General features: G+C 32.8%; 3 protein-coding genes across 22 annotated transcripts in view; 1 reads left to right on the top strand and 2 right to left on the bottom strand.

The window, feature by feature from the left end:
- The first annotated feature begins 240 nt into the window (after nt 1-240).
- Nucleotides 241-6,296, top strand: LOC117569940 (uncharacterized). 2 transcript variants are annotated; one of them, XM_034251298.2, is made up of 7 exons: nt 241-517; nt 706-972; nt 1,054-1,431; nt 1,485-1,821; nt 3,250-4,279; nt 4,342-5,132; nt 5,195-6,296. In XM_034251298.2, the coding sequence occupies exons 2-7, from the start codon at nt 707-709 to the stop codon at nt 5,822-5,824; spliced, it is 3,432 nt and encodes a 1,143-aa protein (XP_034107189.1). In that variant the 5' UTR covers nt 241-517; nt 706; the 3' UTR covers nt 5,825-6,296. The 2 variants fall into 2 exon arrangements, with proteins under 2 accessions (XP_034107189.1, XP_051860329.1); XM_052004369.1 differs by lacking the exons at nt 241-517; nt 706-972; nt 1,054-1,431; nt 1,485-1,821 and adding an exon at nt 2,814-2,846.
- On the bottom strand, nt 6,176-8,218 carry LOC117570668 (coiled-coil domain-containing protein 63). Its single transcript, XM_034252454.2, has 4 exons — nt 7,611-8,218; nt 6,831-7,339; nt 6,601-6,775; nt 6,176-6,546 (listed from the first exon to the last, which is right to left on the bottom strand). Exons 1-4 carry the CDS (start codon nt 8,123-8,125, stop codon nt 6,330-6,332), a joined length of 1,416 nt encoding a protein of 471 aa, XP_034108345.1. The 5' UTR covers nt 8,126-8,218; the 3' UTR covers nt 6,176-6,329.
- Nucleotides 8,219-12,197: 3,979 nt separating this feature from the next.
- LOC117570006 (CUGBP Elav-like family member 4) overlaps nt 12,198-21,140 on the bottom strand; it is a 168,756-nt gene continuing 159,813 nt past the window's right edge. For 8 of the 19 annotated variants that reach the window (XM_034251408.2, XM_034251401.2, XM_034251411.2 and 5 more), the window contains 4 exons: nt 20,808-20,885; nt 18,975-19,151; nt 18,212-18,902; nt 12,198-18,050 (listed from right to left, as the gene is read on the bottom strand). In XM_034251408.2, the coding sequence (XP_034107299.1) occupies nt 18,775-18,902; nt 18,975-19,151; nt 20,808-20,885 (383 nt within the window). In that variant the 3' untranslated portion in view covers nt 12,198-18,050; nt 18,212-18,774. The remainder of the gene's footprint in view (nt 18,051-18,211; nt 18,903-18,974; nt 19,152-20,807; nt 20,886-21,140) is intronic. The other 11 variants (XM_034251414.2, XM_034251407.2, XM_034251421.2 and 8 more) reach the window with 2 other exon arrangements.

The following is a 21,140-nucleotide window of genomic DNA, read 5'->3' as shown; positions in this document are numbered from 1 at the left end:
ATTTTGAATATACACGTGAACAACGTGTAGGAAACATTTTTTTTGTAACAAATAAAAATACGTCAAACAATCTGTAATCTGTTTACTTTTTTATTTAGGGGACACCATTTAAAACCAGCGCGCTCTTAAGTAAAAGGTTTGGGTCACCCTAAACTGACAGTTTTCAACACTGCTTTATGGCTTATTGACCTGACGGCATGCGGTCACATTGCATAACACTCGGTACACAGTGTGACCGTCGAAATGTGTTCTTCGGGTGTATTTTAGTGGTCAACACTTCTTCGCGCAGACCCAAACAAGAAGACAACTCTTGAAATACAGAAAAGAAAAAAAATTAATGGCACAAAAGTAACGCGAAAAAAACAATGTAAATATGTGTATAGTGAAAGCAAAACACGGTGCATTTGTAACTGTCAAGTGTGCACTCAGAAAATTCGCGAAGTAGCGTGCAAAATTGGCGAGCGAACGCGTCGCTGGTGCTTCACCAACAAATCTCTCCCCACTAAACGTTTTGAGGGTATGTGCGTATGTATGCGTATTGTCTGCTGTCTGAGTGTGTGTTCGAGTGTGCGAATCTGTGTGTTTGTGGGTGTATAGGGCCAAGCATGCTAACGGGACTTTCACTTTGCAATAATACAAAAAAGAACAAAATAGAATACGCAAAAAGTTGTTGTTTATTTACCTGTAGTTTCAATTGCGTTGCAGAATGATGAATAACACACGAAATACATGCATAAATGTTGATGAAAATGTCGCTCACGCTGTTGCTGCTTCAGCCGGCGGCGCAACAGCAGCAGCAACAGCAGCCGCAACAACAATGACAACGACGGCAGCGACGCCGACGACGGCGACAGCGATGCCGGAATTTGTGCAACTGAATGAGACGCGCCGTTATATTTATAGAGTGATAGCCGCCATACACGACGAGAGCTTCAACAAGCTTATGAATCGTCTGCTTCGACAATTCGAGTGGTAAGCGAATAATCATCCTTCTTCTTTTGTTCTCTCTCTTACACACGCTCTTTCTTGTTATTGTTGTTATTCCCCTCTTAGTGCCATACGCGAAGGGTTTGAAAGCGCACAAAACTCACCGTTATTGTGCCGCAAGTTAGCGCGTTCCATTATCGCACTAACGGACCAAATACATACGCTACACACTCGCCATGGCAGCGACAACAGCTGCAATAATGCCAAGACGTATCGTCAACGCATCTGCTACATTGTTGCCATTTATATTGCCTGTGAATTATGTGCCGCCCAGGATCATGTTGAGAAGGAACGTTGTATTCTGGAACGTATCGGCAGCATGTTGTCGCTGTATGTAGAAGACGGCGATGTGGCTTGTGGTCTGCTTAAGGAGCATACGTTGCGGACACTTGTCGCCATACCCAAGGTCTTTGGACAAGCCAACATTATCACTGTGCTCTACAGGTAAGAACGTCACATTTTTCGTTTAAACTTAAGTTAAATGTGTTTCTTTTTAGCCGCCTCTTTCCTCAATGGTCGTCCACATCCAGCGTCTTCAGTCAAACAGAGTTGCCCGATAGAATATACATCGAATATATTATCATATTCTATTGCTGGCAACGTTTGGAACGCGATGAGGCAACCAGGCATCGTATTATTGAATTTGCCTCTCGGTTTATGCGACCATCATCAACGCTGCCTTGCAACGCCTCATATCGGAATTATCTGCCCGATTATGGTGCCTCGCGGACGGCAACTCGCAGCATTCTGGAGTATCTAAACGTACAGCAATCCTGCACAGGATTACGAGCAGCTAGTAGGCTGGACAATCGATCTTCGCAGTCAAATGATGTGGTAAGATGACCTATTTTGATTTTGATTGATTCCCAAGATTGGCATAGTTATAAAGTTTTGGGTTTGTCATGTTTCAATAGCGAGAGAGAAACAATGAAATTGAAATCTTCGATTTGTTAACGTCAGACCTAATTGCTTATCATTCAAATCTTATCATGAAATGACTCGCTTGTTTGTCAGCTCAATCAGTAAGAATGCTGTTTGTACTACAATTATTATTGTTTAGCACGTTGCCAGATAAACTATCTAGCCATAGAGCACGTTGCAAGTGTGTTTTTTTTATTGTTAATTATGTTTCGGAATGAATTCCGTACTTATCAAAAAAGTGAAATCAAATTATGATGTGCGTCCTTCGGTTAATTCGATGGGGGGATAGTAACCATTTTTAATTATAGTCTGTGAAGTTTCAAAACTGGTTCGAGCAAACAAATAACTTTAATGCGCATTAGCTTTTCTAAATGAGTTACGAGTCCTGTTATTAAACGCAGTCTGTTGTAATTTAGTCTTATATTAATCTAGATTCCTTTTGCTTTAGCATCGAAACATTCGATATTATATTTTGAAATTAATAATCTAATGAGTATCGAAGTTAGTGACGCATTCGTTTGTTATTTTTGATGATTATCGGTTACATTTGCACAAGCTTACTGCGCATTAGATTTTGAAATAAATTCAAGGCTTATCAATTGAGTGTACTATAGATAAAATAACAAAGAGTCCTGGTATTGAACATAATCTGAAATGATTGAAGACATTTGAAAAACAGGTTTAAAAAGTATACTCAATTGTTCATATTTTGCAATAAATCCACTTTTGACCTTTTGCTTTTAAACGTAGTAAAGTAATTAATTCTACTGATTATATCTCAAATTGAGACAGGTAAGAACAAAAAAAGTACTCATTTTGTAATTTCTTAAATGAGTCACCTCAAATTACGATGCGTGTTTATGGCTGCGTTAATTTCTAGTAATGATTATCTGTAAAACAGGTTAGAATAAAGTGAAATAATGCATACGCTGCTTCAGGTTAGTTCTGTTAAATATCTAATGATGTTGCGAAACGAGTTTATTTCATATGTCGAAAGTTGTTGAACTATTTGCATAGTAATTTGCTTTTGTATGATAAAATGCTGATTTACCAACGGTTTATATAACTGTAGAATGCTCTAGTTAAATGGAATACAATACACAGCACTATAACTATGCCAAAATGAATATGATGTCTTAGTAAAAGGTCTGATTTTGGGCATGTGAAGCAGGCAGATGCCTTCGCCGCCGCAGTTAGTCGCGTGACAAGGTGACAGGTTGGCATGTTTTCACTGCACATAAAATGACTACAAACATACGCTGAATATCAATTGCAAACAAATTCGATAACTGGAAATGCTGTTGAACTTTACTGAAAGCACACCTTTAACACTTTTTGCAGATTTTTGACTCGGATGAAGAGAAAGCCACATCGGAATCAGGTTTAATGCTGGTCAGTGCCATGGCAGCGGCGATAACGTTGACGAAAACACCGCTGCCGCCACCAGCACCGGATCCGCCGGATTTTCTGAAGACACTCTGTGAAAATGCCAAACGTTTGGAGCCAGTGAAACGTGCCACAGCTTTGTATCGTGGCATTGATAGTACTTGCGAGGTGGTTGATCTCTGCGAGTCCGATGATGATGTGGAAATGTTTTCTTTGGACTTCAGTGTGCCCGCCAATGTCGATGGCAATGCGTCCAGTTCGAATGAAGCATCGGCAACTCAGTTAGATGATTATCTGCCCGTTACCCGTATCTTTCCCAGCAATTTGCGAACTTATCAACGTGCCACGAGCAGTGCAGCTAATGCGTCGGCCAATGCCACAACGGGAGCAGAAACAACATCAATCGCAACAACAACAACTACAGAGACCTACACGATGCCGCGTATAGTGAACAGCTATAGCTGTCGTCGTGATAGTCTGCATCTTGTAAGCACAACGCAGACACCGCCACATCTTGTTGATCAATGTGTACAAACCGCAGAGCAGGAGGAGGAACAAGAGCAGCAGCAGCTGGACAACGTGCAAAACGAAAGTTTTGGCTTTGAAGACGATGCCATATCCCCCTGCATGTTTTACTCGGATTCACGTATGCCGCTGGTAACTCACAGTTCGAGTCCCGCACTGATCTGTGAAGGGTCCAGCAGCAACATGGAGACGGCGAGTTTAGAGAACAATCATAATCATCACTGCCACCAGCCATCTAGTCGTAATAGCAACAGCAGCGAAGCATCGTTGCAGAAGAAACAGGTCACGTTCAGTACGGACCTTTTGGGCGCCTCGAGTAGCTCAGGATTTGGCAAGACCCACAAAATAATTAAACCCACCATTAAACGTTACAAACAAGTTAATTATATGTCTCGCATATCGTTGACACCAACCTCATCGATGGATCACGTCGAGACACTCAAATGGATAGGGCATAGAGGTAAAAAACAATAACTGCAATCATTTTAAAGTGTTGCTAATTCAATTGATTTGCATTCACAGAACATTTGCAAGCTGGACAACGCATGTTTAGCAAAGTGGAAGCCAAGAAACACTGTGATAAAGGGACAGGCGAAGCACTGTCGGCCGTAAATCGTCGTCGAAAGCGACAGGCGGCAGATAAACGCTCGTGCGTCACAGTTGCTGATATGGCCACACCGACAATAGAGCTAACGCCCACAACGAGCAATGCATCGAGTGGCACCCCAACTCCTCAACCGAAAAGACTTCAATCGCGTGCTCCACAGCGATCATTGCCCACACCGCCCGCATCAACGCACAGCTCGAATGGCACCGTACGTCACGGACAATGCGAACGCAGTAATGACATTGACATTAATCAATTGCAGGCCGAGGCCAGCAGCTATAAGTTTAATCGTCATAAGTTTGCTGATAGCTCTCTGAAGCATGTTCGCTTCTATAATAATTTACTCAAACTGCAACGCATGAAAATGCAAGAAAAACGAGATGAATCTGATGAATCAGCTTCGGTGGCGATGTCTTCGGCGTCGTTGCCGCAAAAGCAAAATGCAAAAACGAAACCAAAACAGAAAAATCAGAATCGCAATAAGCTAAAGCTCAAGAGATTACATGCGTTAAATGGTAAGCTACGTCAAAAAGCTGATGAGCTTGAGGGCAACCTGGAGATAATCACGAATTATGCAAAAGAAGAGCGAGCAAAGGCGGCGGCATTATCACAAATTGAGGCGACGCCCATACCCATTGTAAGACTGAAACGTATCCACGTTAAAGAAATGATTGTGCCGCACAGTGATATTGAAGAAGATCTCGTGGTAAGTTTAATAAAAAAAAAGCGGAATTAAACTTTGCATTCACAAGTGAACTCATTTTACAGGAACACCAAGAGGATATTCTCATTCCTCCAGTGAAGCGGGCTTGGAATAGACGTCGACGTCGTAAGGGTCACCAATGGTCGCGCATAAAGAACGTTCAAAAGAAAAAGCAACAAGCTGCAGTAGCTCACACCATATACGATGATTCCTCCGATCTTCAGTCAACCCAAGCAGACCATTCTATTGATAATTGTGTGACGAAGGCAGCTGAACCGTCCGTAACTGCTTCTGTACCTCTTGCCACTCCTGCCATTATAATTGCCTCGGCATCATCTACTAGTCCTTCATTAGACTCAGCCAACGTACCAGTTCACACACCATCTACTGCTGCTCCCTCTGTAACTTCACGTGCTTCGTCTTCTAGTGTCTCGGATCGCTGTCAAACAGAACAAGATCTTAGTATTGCTGCCTATGTGACGCTGGCAGTCAATGGCGAAAGCTGCGACGACCAAGATGCAGTGATGAAGCAAATATCTCAACTGCCCACGCCCAGTCCAGAGATTGAGCAAAGCAGTGCTATGGTTGCACATGAGATTGAAGTAGCTACTAGTAATGTTCCTGTATATTTGCTCAATGGCGAAAGTAGAGATGTGACAACGCCCGTGTCGGCATCTTTGACTAGCGAAGATTAAAATGACAAAACCTGAGACATGTGTAGAATGCGGAATTTCGAAAGGCCCTTAGTGGAATTTTATGGTGTAACAAATACAAATATATCTATATCTCTATATTTTTGTTGATATTTTAACAAAGCCTGTTGTAGCTAATAAGATAATTATATGTCTGCAAAACTAACTGTAAGAACTACTCTATAGAATTGTTGAGCCTTATTTAATTCTAATATATATTCTCTGAATTGTGTGTAGTATTTGCGAAAGCTTTAAGTTTTATTTTATGGAGTTTTATTTTTTTACTGCTTAATCGTTTACTTTTTATTGATTGAAGCTGCAATTCTAGCATATTTTGAGATCCTCAAAACCCAATGCAATAGTATGTAAGCATAGTATATGAGATTAGCCACAATTATACAGATTTACTATGTGCATTATATGTTAAGATTATATAAATAATTATAAATTATAAAGAATTGATTTTTGAAATGCATTTTATTGAGTCTTTCATTAATGTATTATATGATTAATGCTTCATTTTAGCTGATTCACGTATATTAAATTTGGGCACACGATCCTTTCTTGCCAAGATTCTGTTGGAATTATCCTCAATGTTAATCGTGCTAATAATGAGATTCACTCGACGTTCAATAACACCAATAAATAGCTTCACATTGTGTACGGTCAAAAAAGTTTTGGAGCTGAGCACATTTAGTATGGGTGCATCATCACAGGCCAGCACTCTAATGAAGAAAACATAGTATAACAACTTTTAAAATATTGTTCATTAAATTTACTTGAATATATCTTCAATTCCTCGAAGTAGTTGCTGCAACCTGCTGCTGAGATTTTGCTTCTTCTCGCTGGTTTCCTTGGCCAGTTGCTCGATGCGAGCGAGTTCATCATTTAGATAATCTAAAGCTTCCGTCTTCAGTTTCAGTTCTTTTTCGGTTTGCTCCGATTTTTGACGTTCTTAGGAAACACATTGGAAATATCAATTTTTTTTTTTATAGCTCATTAAACTTACCGATTTCATCGGTTAACTCCTGTGTAGTGTCATTGAGCACCTCCACTTCGTGACTCAGCTCGTTTACGTAGTTGAAGAGTGCAAAGTTTTCGTCTTCCTGGCGCTTGAATTGAGCCACCAAACGATCAGTGTCATCCTCGCCGTATAATTGCTTAATTTGTTCGATGATCTCCTTGTACTCGAATAGCTGTCGCTCGTAGTTCTCCTTTTGAGTCTGCTTCTTATCCAGTTCACGTTGCTCCAGTTCAGGATTCATACGTTTCTGTCCCTTGATATCGAAGAACTTTTGCAACTTTGCATCGTGCTCCAAGCGACGCTGCATTTCCCTCATTTCCTGTATGTGCATGACTTTATCATTCTCATTGCGATCCTTCAGCACTGTTAGCTTTGTGCATAGCTCTTGACGCTGATCAAATGCCATTGTCGATTGATCAATTAAGTCCATTATAAGTTTCTTTCCGTCATTAAATTGGGTGACCATCGATTGCCACATATCATTGAAGTTTGCACTGTTTTTAAAACAAATTGTGGTCAAATAACAATTTGTGTAACTTGACAAAATTCCGTATACGTAACTTCACGCTCAAACAGGGAAGTGCGATTAAAATATAAAAAAAAAAACAAAATTTAAAATAGTATACAAATGAAAAATAATAAATATAATCAATATAATTATTTAAAATAATTATCATTCAACAAGAAAATGTTTAAAGAAAGGTGAATAATTATAACAAGAAAATCAAGTATACGTAAAAGATTCTCTCTGCTCAGTAGCGTTACCGATCTTGAAGCATATGATTAATCGCATCACGCATTTTGCTATTCTCCGTGAGAACATCGCTGCACTTCTTGTTGACCACATCGAGACGATTCTCCAATTTGACCACGCTCTTTTGCACCTTGCAAATGGTGTCCTTATAACAATTGTCGGGCACTTCGTTGCGACGTAATGCATCGATTTCTTTCTCCATTTTTCTAATATGCCCCTCTAGCTCCCACAGATTAGTACGTTCACTCTGCAATACTCTTTGCAATTCGGTTTGTTGCTTCTGCAAGGAGCCCAAATGCTTTTCCTTGTTGGTGTTCTTGCGGGCATGAGTCCCACTTTCTAAGGTTCTGATTTCTTCTTTTAGTTTCTCATGCTCTAACTGCAAGACGTTGATCATATGATTCTGCTTTTTCAAACGCTTTGCCTTCTCCTCGAGGAGACCCCGCAGATCTAGCTGAAGGGATCGATGTTGGCGCTGCAGACGCTGCAATTCAGCGGTGGCCAATTGATCTAGTTGGTCGGACATCTTAAGTGAAACTGTTAAATTTTCTTTATATTTACATCTTCATAATACGGTTGCTAGCCGGCAAACCGTTACATGGCAACAGAGCCAGTGTTGGTGAATGTTAAAACTGAAATTTGAAATTCCTTTTAAATAAAACACACTGGATAATTTTTTTTTGATATTTTTATGGTAAAAGTTTATTATTTGTAACTTTATTTTTTAGTTTGTTCTTTGCGTTTTGTTTTTGTTTTCCTGTTTAAATGTCTATAAAGTATATATAATATATATTTTTCTGCATTTTTGTAATTTTACCATTTTGGTTTTTCTTATCTTTTTTTTTAATGTTTTTTCTTATTTATTTATTTTTTTTATTAAACTTGCCAGTTTTTCGCCTGTTTATTTTGTGTTTTTTTCTTTTGTTCACTTATTACATTTGCATAAGTTGTCATGTATAATAATTATTTATTAATAATAATTTAATTGTTGTAATTATAACTTGGTTTACTTTTGCTCTAGCTTCATATTCTTCTCCATCCTCCCATTTTATTTTTCAATGTTCTGCTCCTCGTTTATCATATTATTTTCCATATGTCGCCCATACACGACGCCCAGTTTGGCAAACGAAACAAAATTTACATGTTTGCCCTTTTGAAAACTGGCAAAAATTAGCCTAAACTTTGCTTGATATTCATATTATATTTAGTATATATATATTTATTTATTTTGTTGTTCTCTTTTTATATTATTGTTAGCTCTTGTTAGCTTATACTGCGCATTTTGGCCTAACTGCTGTCGTTTCTCGTTCTTTATCAAACAGATGAATTATGTAAATAAAAAAAACAACAAAAAACAAGTTGAGAAAAGGCGCAAATAATGTTTACTCATTTACTCGTATGTCGTATGTACTCGTATAATAATGCATGTAAGTAGTTGTTGCTCTGGCTCTAATCATTTTATAATCATGTTATTGTAATTTGGTATTGTATTTGTATTTGTATTTGTATTGTATTTGTATTTGGAGTTGTAGTGTAGTATGTATACTTATAAATATATGTTAGGTTTATTTATGTATGTTCTTGTATGGCATATAAATAATGTTTAAACTAGACTTGTTAATGCATCATTACGCCTGTTAAGTATTAAAATATTTTCTTGCATAGTTTTGTGTTATTTGTTTTGGTTTTGGTTTTTGCTTTTGTTTTTTGTTTGCGTTTTTTCCGTTTCTTCTCAATATTAATTAATAGTTTCTTTGATAGCTTTAAATGTGTGACTTCAACAATTTTTCGCAGTGTTGAGCGAAAAATTAAATTGAATATATATATGTATGTATATATATATATAATAGATATATTTTTAATGTTTTTCGGTGTTTACTTTCATCCTTTTGTTTTCATGAACGAATGCACAAATTTTACACACTTCGCCATTGAGTTTGTTATTATTTATAAATTGTATTCAATATACACATATGTATAGTATATAGTATATATATATATATAGTTAATATAAAGACCATTTCTTTGCTATTTTAAATTAGTTTATTTAATGTCTGCCTCTTCTTCAATCCTTCTGCTTATGTATCGTTTCTCTATGTATTTCCATTTCCAACTACATTGCCTATTAGTTTACTTCTGCACTTTATATGTATGTATGTATATCATGTATAATGTATGTATAAATATAAATTTTGTAATATATAATTAAGTATTTACTCGTTTTATGAGAATGTGTGTGTGCATGTGTGCATGTTCAATGTGTTTGTCAAGGTCTGTGAGTCTGTCAATAATAATAAGTACGAGTATTCGGATTGAATTCTGATTCCGGTTTGGTGAATTTCAATTGTGTAAACATAGTTAATTTATTATCGAAATAAATGAAACGCCAAACATTCTGTCAGTTAGGGAATAATATTGAAGAGTGCTGAGAAACATTATGAAAATTGTTGATTTTAATTTTAAAAATGTAAAATGCGAAAACTTGCATCTAATAGTGAAACAATAATTTGAACATTGATGCAGATGTTTTTGAAATTGTTTTTAACTTTCTTTACTACACGTTTTGTTTTGTTTATATTTTATTTGTGTTTACTTATTCATTTTCTTTCTTGATTTTGAAACCATTTTACATTTAATATTTAATTTTTTGTTGTTGAGTTGATTATAATGTTTCTTTTAATTGTTGTTAAAAAGTTGCTTGAAAATCTTTCCGAATCAATATAAATTGTGTTTAGTATTTTGTTTATTTTCATTTTGTATTTTTATTTTCAACAGCAGACTTTAAAAGGGAATGAATTTTCTGAAAGTATTTCATTTTGCTTTACATTTATGCTACAAATTCTATGTGCAAGTTTTTTGGGTTTTTTTTTTTGTTTGTTGTTCACTTATGTTTATATGGCATTAGGCTTTTCATTTGCTGCTAAATTTCTTATTGTTTTCATTAAAGGTGCTCTTCAAAAATCTCAAATAATACCTTATTTGCTGTTTCAATATCAATATCAATATCAATATCAATAGTGTGAGTGTAACTATCTGTGTATCGTATGTATGTACGTGTGACTAGGGATAACTTCAATGCAAATAAGAATTGAAGCCGATGCAATTTTGAACTGTAAGAATCGGAGTGACCAATAATCGGCTTTTGTAACGCAGTATGCAGAATTGTTATTCAATATTCAAGTTATTACATTTGCTTATACGTGTATTAGGGTTATAACTGTATGCGTGTGTGTGTGAGTGTGTGTGTGCTAGTGCTAAGTACGGACGGATTTCTAAACAGAAAGTAAAGCGTGTGTGTACCAGAAAAAGCTGTATTGTATTCGGGATCTACATAATCATTGAACGTAATTGGAACAACTCTCAAAGGTTGGCCTGCAAATGTATCGATGTGTGTGTGAGTGTGTTTGTGTATGCTATATACTAAACTAGCAACTATTATTAAATAATAAATAATTTGTAATTATTAAACCCTCGTAGGCAAGTAGTTTTAGGCTTTGTGTTTACCTATTTACAATATAAATTCGCTTTGATCTTTTGTTTTTTTTTTCGTTTTTTGTTTTGTTTTTTTTTTTTTACACTTAGCCTGCTCTCAAACTGTATCATTTCGCAACTGTGATCAGTGTCTAATATTTGGCTAAGTTCTAAAAGATAACATTTTTATCTACAAAAAATAACTTGGGGCCTTTCATTTTCATATTCATATTCATTTCGTTTCATTTCAATTCATTTCATGTTCACTTCAATTCAATTCAGTTGAATTTCTTTGCATTTCATTTTGTATAATTGCAAAATTGGTTTATAATGCATGTTGACCTTAGTTCGCTAATAAATCTTTTGCATTATTCTTGCATTTATGTTAATAATAATAATTGTCATAATAATAGTATAATATATAATTCATCGCCTATATAAATATGACTAGATTTCCATTTTCGAGTTATATTTATTTGTTGTTTTTAAAAATTTTTATTTCATATTTTTTTTGTTTAAATGCACTTTCTGAGCTTTCTTACAAGCGCCGCCAATTATTGTTGCTGGTTGTTGTTGTTGTTCTGTTCCTATACACTTACATATGTATATAAGTATGTATATATATAATTGTATATATATATGTATACTTTCCTACTACTGCACTCCTGTCCCAACTATGCCCATTTTTTTGTTGTTGCTCTAGAGAACTATTCAAGCAAATTTCTAATTTTATGCAAAGCTTTCAAGAGTTTTGTCAAGCTACCAAATCGAAAATCAAAAATTTAGTGCAAAAGCTTAAGGAAACTAGTAGTTTGGAACCCAAATAAAAAGTATGTGTTATTGTAATAAGTATACTAAAATTATTATTTGTTTTATGTTTATATGATTAGTATTATTATTATTATTATAATTATTATTAATTGCATGTTTTACCCTGTATCCTATAAGTTATTCGTGTTTAGATTAAAATAAACCCAAATGCTATCAAGGCAAAATGTTCTAGGCCTAGCAAAAAAGATATGCACCCCTCCCTCAATTCGTAGGGCTATTAAGTCCCCCGTCTAATTGGGCCCATTTAACTGTGTGTGTATCTAAATGTGTTGTTTGTTTTATTCTGGTTGGTTGTTTGGTTGTTTGTTTGTTGATAGTTGGTTGTTGGTTTGTTGTGTATAAAAAACTAGTGTATGAAATTTAGTAGTCCATGGTTATGGTGGGGTCATTTAATGTGCCTTGCTCTAGATCTATCGTTAATCGTTACCGTTTATCGTTTATCAATTATCGTACTGTAATTTTGTTTAAGTATAACGTTCATTTTGTTTTTGTTGAGTTAAATACCTGCAGAAAAGTGTATCTAAATATATTTTTGATTATTAAGTTCTAAACTTGGACTCATGTGTTTTTTTTTGGTTGTTGTTCTTGTTGTTGTTCTTGGTTGTTTTTGTGTTTAGTGTTTCGTAAGCTTCATTCACTACTTTGTCTAGCCTTGTCGATAACTAGCATAGAGTAATTAATTAATTAATAAGTTAGTTAGTTGATTTTGTAGTTATCATCTATAAATTATATATAGACATTCTATAAGAATGCCCTCATAATAAAAATACTTTATATATAGGACTAAATGTATGTATCATAGCGGAGCCACTATAAGTAAGTATATTCATGTAAATCTTATGATTTAAGTTTAAGGAACGATCATCGATAAGAGACTTCATTTTCTTTTAGTAAATATACAATGCTTAATCTTAAGATTTATTTCATATCTTTCAGTTAAGTTTTAGACTGCAAATTAAACTAATCTATGCAAATCAAAGCTAATTATGCGATATGAAAGAATTTTCTTTTCTTTTTATATTGTGTTTTGTCTGTTTTTTTTTTTAGAAAGAAGTAGTGCATTTCTAACTCCCATTTTTCATTTCATATATTCGAGTAATCGACTCTACGACTAACATTTTTTTTTTTTTTTGGAGGGGCGTCCAATAGATCACTAGAATGTGAATTCTTTCATCTGAAAAAAATTGTTCGTTTAATTTCTACGATATACGCGTTGTATGTTTTTTCATTTTCTGATATGATGTGCTTTGTATTTGTTGTTTATTTATGTGTGAGAACGCGCTGAAGATCTTTTAATTGTTTTATAAAAATGAAAATCATTTGAGCAGTAAACTGTATTTTGGCAAAATTTGCAAATGCAAGTGCCAATTTGAAATCTTCGTGGAGTTGCCATTTGCCAACATTTCATCGAATTGGGGCGAAACCTGGCGAATCTTTTATATAGGTTGTGCCTTTCATTAGTTCCAATTTTAACGCTTTATGCTCAAGGTACAATTGTCGTTTTTTCTTTATTTTATTTTGTTTTATTTATTTTTAATAATTTCAATTCGACATATGTTTTTTTTTCTTTTTTGTTTGTTTAACGTTTTGCATCACATTTCATTTCGAATTTAAAATAACCGCTCAATGTTAGCATTAATTATTTCATAATTTTATTTTTTTATTGATTATTTATTTATTATGTTATGTATCTTGTATGCATTAATTTTGATTTGGCTTCTTGGTTGCTAGTTATCACCGCATTCGAAAACAAAATGTTTAAATTTATATTTAATTTAGTTTTTGTTTTTCTTTGTTGATTTACGGAACATAATTTAAGAAATATTAAAAGCAAAGAAAAATAATTTTATTTGATTTTAGTTACACAGTTGTTTTTTTTATTTTTAACGTTCAAGTCACAGCCCTTTTGTATGTGTTTTATGTTTTCAATCAATCAATGAGAGAAATTATAATAAATTTGGACATGAAAATGATATGGGTATAATGTGCCAAATTCTCAGTCCGTAGTTAGGTCTGTAGGTCCGTTTGGTTATTCAAAGCTCTGCCAATTCATAAGCCACATCTTCACACTTGAAAAATAATTAAGGAAAATAAAACAAGTTTTGGTTTTTGTTGGTATTTTGTATTTGTCAATTTGTTGATCGCTTTTATTTCATCATCGGTTTAGTTTATTATTGTTACGCATTAGAAATAATAATATGTATTGATAATTTAAGTTTCTGTATATTTTTTGTATTTGTTTTAATTTTTGTTTTGTTTTGTTTTTTTTTTTTTTTGTTTGGATATATAATTTGCATAATTTTGCCAAAATCAGTTTTTTGCACTAAGTTTTTAATTTTAGTTTTTTGTTTTGTTTTGTATTTTATTTAAATGTTGTGTATATATAGTCTAAAACGTTTTGTATAATAGCATAGAATAATAATGATAATAATAATAATTTGTTTTCATATATTTAGTTTAAATACTTGTTCGTATTTTCAATACAAAAAATCATAATTAATAATAATAATTATAATAATAATAATAATTTATTATTATCTCAATAGTTTGACTTTGTTTAAAGTTTGTTTTATGCAATAATTAACTTGAATTTGACTAGATCGATTCATACAAGATCGTAAATACATATAGTGAGAGTATATGTGTATGGGTGTATGTTTTACGTGTGGATTTTGGGGGTGGGTGTGGGTGTGGGTGTATTTCGTGTATTGCTCTAGTAAAAATCTAGATTAGCATTTTTAGAAGCTGTCAAAATTGGGGCTTTGTAGTTATTTAACTTGCTTTTTGGTTTTTTAACTACGGAATAATCGCTAAAATCAATTGATAATTTTGCATATATATTTTTATATATGTATGTATGTAAATGTACTCGTATGTATATGTATTTATGTATGTATATAGTTATATGTTAGTAATTTTTGTGTGTATATAATGCATTTTGGTTTGTTTCTGTGTTTCTTTATTCCTTGCATTTTGTATTGGGGGATTCGTTTATAATATTTACAAGATATTACGCTTAACATTTGATAAAACAAAATGAATTGAAGTGAATTGAAACTGAAGAATTTTTTGTAGTTTTTTTTTTAGGTTTTTACTTATATTCGAGAGTACGTTAGCTAGAAGCTAGGCCACATAGCGTCGTCATAAGTAAACACATATCTCAATCTAATCGGATTTATATTTGGCCAAAAAACTGTAAGGTATTTAATACTGTCCCATAACGTACTGGCTAACTGGTAATGTTCATTTTTGATTGGGATTTTCATTCATTTAATTCAAGGAAAGTGACATATGATTTGAAACTATTGTTAAGTAGTGTGTTTGGGGGGGAACTCATAAATAAGTTAAGTATTTGCACAAAAGTATATATTGCACTGGTAACAAAACTAACTTTAACTTTGATAACAATTTGTTTAATGCTTAAATATTCTTATATATTTTATATTTAATATATATATATATATACTCATATATATTTATTATTTAATAATTAATTGTTTTTATCATTAGTATCAAATATGTGTCGCAAGTTCTGTTTCTGAACCCACAAACTAGGCTCTAAACGTAGTTCTCTTCTCGTTTTTTTCTCTATACAAATTCTAAATAATTGTTACATTTTAATTTTTTATCTTTCTTCATCTTCTCTTATGTTCATTTTTGGCATATTTAGCTGTAGATTTGACAATCTTCCACTTCATTTTGTACAGATATATATAGATATATATATATATATTTTTTTTTAATTCCTCCATTTCCTTTATTTTTAAAGACAAAGTCAAATTGTTTAATGATTTGAATCAACAGATTTCAGTTGTCTAAAATTGTTGGATTACGGTTTTAATTTTTTGCTTTCTGTTTTTTTATTTTCTTTTAATATGTGACATTTTAAGTTAGATTTGCTTGCTATGTGGGTGTGTGATTAAGTATGAGTGTATGTGTGTGAGTGTTAAATAAAAGGCAAAAAATGTTTAAATATTCATATAAAATGTCAGTGTTGAATTTTCTAGTTTTGCTAAAAATTGTTTTTGCCTTTATATAAAAAATGCTAAATTTAGTTTATATATGTATATATATATCATCAATAATAATAATAATTTATGCCATATGCATGTTATTTGTTAATTTCTTTTTTTTTTTTTTAATAATAATATGTGTAAATTTTGTTGTTCTTGTTACTGTTGTTTGTTGTTTGCTTTGTTTGGGCGAGGGCGCGCTATGGTCAACTTTATCATTATTTGGATAGAAAGTTTGTGGCTTTCTTATCGGGGTGTTTTGTATTGGAGGAGCTTGTGAAATCAAGTGGCCAAAATGTTCAATTGTCTGTCATATGTATATATATACTATATATAGATATATGTATACATACTTTCTTAGCAAAATTTCCATTTGTAGCTTATACCTTTGCTCATATATGTACATATATAATATACATATATATATCATATATCTTTTTGTTTTCAGTTTTATAATTATATATAGATATATATACTATATATATATATATATATATATATGTATATGTATGTATATTTGTAAGTACCTGTATTTGTTTTTGTTGCAAGCAGCTAAGTTTAAGTGTAAAGTTTGTTTGATTTTTTTTACTTTAATTATTTTTAATGCTATAAAATCGTTTACGATTTTTTTTGTTTGTTTGTTCGTTAGTTTTAAAACAAAAATCAAAACCGTGCTTTTGCCAAACTGAATTTCTTTTTTCATTCATTTCGGAAATTGAAAATTAGTTGTCTAGGGGCAAATCAAAATAACAGCATTCATTTTGCTCGTTTCTTATCATTTTTTTTCTTCGATTTTTAGTTTGTTTTGTATTTGTTCAATATTTAGTTCTAACAAATTCATTATTATATTTAAATAATTATATATTTCTTTTCTTTCTTTTACATATTGTAAAAAATGATATTTTCGCTTGTTTGTTGCAGGCTACGCAAAAACCTTGTGTGGTTCTTTAATTTTGACTTAAGGATACTTCTCAAAGCATATCGCATATTAATTTGCTTGCTGCTTTCACCTAGTGCTAAATTTATTTTTCATTAATCTCCTTAAAATTAATTAAATTCGAATTTTTGTGTTAATTTTTATATTTTATATATTTATTTATATATATATATGTATATAATGTACATATATATATATATGTTTATGTATGTATATATATAATCCTTTGCCATTTTGCTTAGTTCTAAATGCTAAAAAGTTGCAGAGCTACATATCATCATCATCTTTGTCATCGTCATTATCATCGATCTACTCTCTATCATTAACTCCTTTTTAACCACCAACTCATATGCATAGTTTTTTTTGTTTGTCATTTCATCCAATTAACAGATTCAGTTTTGATAGTTTTTCTTCTAATTTTCCGTCATTCTCCCTTGTGTCGTGTATTTCATTTTTTTTTAATTTTAATTTTTATTTTTCCTAGCAGCGTGTGATTTTTTTCTTCTCTATTTTCACTATTCATTTAATTATTCTTTTTTCGTTTTTAATTTTAATAAATTCCCGTGACCAATTTTTATATATCGTATAAAAAATGGTTACTGCCTTTTTTTAAGTAATTTTAATTTATTATTCCACTTTTTTGTTTTTATTGAAAACCCAGATAATTTTGGTCTCTTACCAGTCAGTTTTTGTCTCAAGTTTGTGATTGTGTAGGTGTGTGAGTGTGTGTATGGATGTATATTTGTATGTGTGTGTGCATATGTTGTTGTTTGCTCTTTTTTGTTGTTAACAAAACTATCAATATCAATGTTTGTTGCTTGCTCTATAAATATATATATTAATATACATATATAATCGTTATTTGGCAAAAATTTTTTTTTGGTTTTTGTTTTTCAACATTTTTTATTTTTTTGTTCATCTCATTTCTAATATTTAAGTACTGTTCTCAGCTGCCTGTATATATATATACTATATATAGTTGCATGTATGTTCTGCTGTTTTGTATATATATATATAAATCTATTTAAATTTCAGCTCTAAAGTATTTCATTTTTTTTTTTTTTTGGTTTTTTTTTTTTGTATTATACATTTTCTGTTTACCATTTTTTAGTGTTTTTTTTTGCATCCATATGTATGAATATGTGTGTATTTTTTTTAATGCTGGGGTTTAGTTTCATTTTAACTGCGCTGAAGTACATCTGAAAATTGAAATAAATCGTTAGTATTTTGGAATAAAGAATTGCAGATTACTAGTCAAATAAAATAGTTGATTTTTATTTTTTTTGTAATATTTTATTTGACTTGATTTAAGTGAAGAATGATCCGTATATCATTTTAAGATTTTTGCATTAAGTCTCACCCTTTAGAAAAGTTGATTCGTGGCGTTGTTTGACAATGTTGTTGCTAAGCTTTTCGCTTTTGTTGTTGCCACAAGAACAGCTTTTCGACCAGCTCAACTTTGGAAAAGCGATTCGAATTGTTGTTGTCACTGCCACTGTGGTTGCTGTTGTTCATATGGTTGCTGTTGTGGCTGTCGATGTTGTGGTGGTTGCTGTTGATGTTAGTGTTGCTATTGATGCTGTTGCTATTATTGTTGTTGCTGTTACAGTTGCTGTTACAGTTGCTGTTGCTGGTGTTGTTGGCGCTGTAGCGATAACAATAGGTACCGCTTCGCCAACTGGCAAAAGTATAGGGCATTGTATTGGGATTTGCATTGCGATCATTTGTTAATTGTGGCCTAAAACTGTTGCTAAAATTATTTGTTGTAGTTGTTGCTGTGGCGTCTCTTGCTGCTCCTACTGTTGCCGCTGTAGTTGTTGTCGCATTATATTGTTGCTGATGTTGTAGTTGTTGTTGTTCTTGTTGCTGTTGTTGTTGTTCTTGTTGTTGTTGAAGTAAGTTACGCTTGAGGAACTCCGATTGTTAATAAGGTCGATTGGCATCCTTTGGCCGCTTCAATTGAACTTTCAGTCTTTTCATGCCAATCTGGAAGCCATTCATGGCCTGAATGGCGGCTTGAGCGCTGGTGGGGTTATCAAATGAAACAAAACCTGCAAAGCGAACAAAGGCATTAGTAAGCAAATATAATACAATGAATAGAACAAGGTTTGAGTTTAGTTTACCGAAACATTTGCTCTGATTTGTAGCACGATCGATGAAGACCTTAGAGCTGATCACATTGCCAAATGGCAGGAACATTTGCATTAATTCTGCATCACCAAATTCTTGTGGCAAATGATAGATGAATAGATTGCAGCCCTCCGGGCCAGATATAGAACATCCTGGGAACATCAGAAAATCTTAAAAGAAGACATTACAAGAAAAGAAACAAAGTAGAGAAAAGAAATTAAACGATGAGCTAAATCATAAGTCAGAACTTTATGAGTTGAGTCTGCAAGTTTTTTTGGCTGAATTTTTTTTTTGATTTTTTGTTTGAGTAAATAATTATGTTTTTTTTTTTTATTTAGTGTCTCGTGTTTCGTGGTTGATTTTGTAGACGATTCAACTAAAACTAATGCGTTTCATAAGACTGCAAAAACTAAATTACAAACTGAGAAGAGAGAAGTAAACCAGAATGGAGAAATAATACCAACAAAACTAACAGTAACAAAATGCGCTTGCACAGTAGGCTAAAAGATATTGTAGACATACTCGTATACTAAATATTTAAGCTTAATCAACTACCAGTTCTATATAAATCTAGAGATACTTAAGAATTAAGCTTAGGGAAGGCTTTGGTATTGACTTTTGAGATTGAGATTATTGTTTCTTTTCGATATTCAGCAGCCCCATTTTTTTTTATTGAGTATTATAATCGTATGATATGAGTTCAGTTTAATGTTTCATGTGTGTCATGCAGGGTAATTACTAATATATTAATCAATTAATTAAAAAACACAATTAACAACTTACTACTCGCAACAAATATTTTTAAAAAGAAAAAAAAAAAACACGTTACGATCATGTTAGGATTAGGGTTAGATACACGTACACACACACACACACACACATGTAGATGTAGTAAGAGTTAGAGATAGAGAGATATGTAGGTACACGTATATAGCTGACTATATTATAGACAAGTATATATGTATAGACATCATATATACGCCTTCTTTTTTTGATAATGATGTGCTTGCATCTTGTCTCATCAACGATTTACACAGTTTGAAAAATACAAAAGAACTGAGAGAAAGAGAGAGAGAGACAGACAAACGAAAGAAAGTGGAAAACAAAAAACACAAAATAAGCGAAACAAAGTTACATAAAATTTTATGATATTCCATGTGTCGAATCGCCATATCCGTAACCCCTTTTCTGACCATTTCGCGTTTGATGCGAATATCTCGGAATATACGCCGACGGTTTTTATGTGATTTTAAGCAGTTTATATGTAATTTTTACGATCTCACATAAAATGTCTTTAAATGCAGCCATTAAAAACGATTTACGCCTTTGCTTTTTGCAACCCCTTTTTACATACTTGGAAAATAAGAGGGGGAAGTGGGGGTCAAAAGTGCGTCAAAAGATAAGAACGACTTCCGAATAAAAAAAGGAATACAAGTAATTAATTTTAACGGCCCCCTTTTAGTTTAAATACTTTCTTTGAAATAAAAACAAAATTAATTATTCTTTTGCGACCCATGAATTGCGATATTGTCACTGTATGCACGTGTACGCGTGTGTGTGTGTGTGTCTCATAGATAAATATATAAATATGCAAGTGTATAAGTGTAGGTGTGTGTGTGTGCTGTGTTAAACAAATGCTAATACAAAAAGACCCGCAGCTTTGTATAGTATGAGTTATTAGAATTTCCATTCATATTAAAAAATTAAATACAATATTCAGTTACAGAACTAACAAAGACAGAGATAGAAAAGAGAGAGAGAGAGAGAGAAAGACAGAGAAAACGGAACTAAAGGGAAAAACCGAAAAATAATAATGAAAAGCTTACCTTCACGCTGAGTGGGTGCAACCGCCGCTAGGGGAGGTGGTAAAGCTTGTGGAAACTGTCCATAGACGGCGGGAAAGGCTGCGTTATATATAAATAATTTTTGTTTTTGGTTTTTACACAAAATCCGAAACATTTATAAAGACAACACAACAATTAAGTATACGTATATAATGTTTAAGTTTAATTAAGTTTAGTTAAACTATTTATAATCGAAATAAAAACACACGAAATATGTTCCATATCAACAATTTGTTAATATCATTTACTATTAGTTTTTGTATTTCAAAAATACAGAGATTAACCAGTTGAGGGTGGTAACTGGATTTGATGAAC

The sequence above is a fragment of the Drosophila albomicans genome, chromosome 3 (assembly GCF_009650485.2).
Source record: "Drosophila albomicans strain 15112-1751.03 chromosome 3, ASM965048v2, whole genome shotgun sequence".
Classification (NCBI taxonomy): Eukaryota; Metazoa; Arthropoda; class Insecta; order Diptera; family Drosophilidae; genus Drosophila; species Drosophila albomicans.
Note: the sequence above shows the minus strand (reverse complement) of the source record. Positions and strands in the feature narration are given on the sequence as shown.

What these genes read in the sequence shown, in the direction of transcription:
- LOC117569940 (XM_034251298.2), top strand. Translation starts at nt 707, where the DNA reads ATGATGAATAACACACGAAATACATGCATAAATGTTGATGAAAATGTC. An exon ending in CTGCTTCGACAATTCGAGTG is followed by an intron (nt 973 to 1,053) that starts GTAAGCGAATAA and finishes TTCCCCTCTTAG; the next exon opens with TGCCATACGCGAAGGGTTTG. An exon ending in CAAATGGATAGGGCATAGAG is followed by an intron (nt 4,280 to 4,341) that starts GTAAAAAACAAT and finishes TTGCATTCACAG; the next exon opens with AACATTTGCAAGCTGGACAA.
- LOC117570668 (XM_034252454.2), bottom strand. Translation starts at nt 8,125, where the DNA reads ATGTCCGACCAACTAGATCAATTGGCCACCGCTGAATTGCAGCGTCTG. An exon ending in GGAGTTAACCGATGAAATCG is followed by an intron (nt 6,776 to 6,830) that starts GTAAGTTTAATG and finishes GTGTTTCCTAAG; the next exon opens with AACGTCAAAAATCGGAGCAA. An exon ending in GGAATTGAAGATATATTCAA is followed by an intron (nt 6,547 to 6,600) that starts GTAAATTTAATG and finishes TTTCTTCATTAG; the next exon opens with AGTGCTGGCCTGTGATGATG.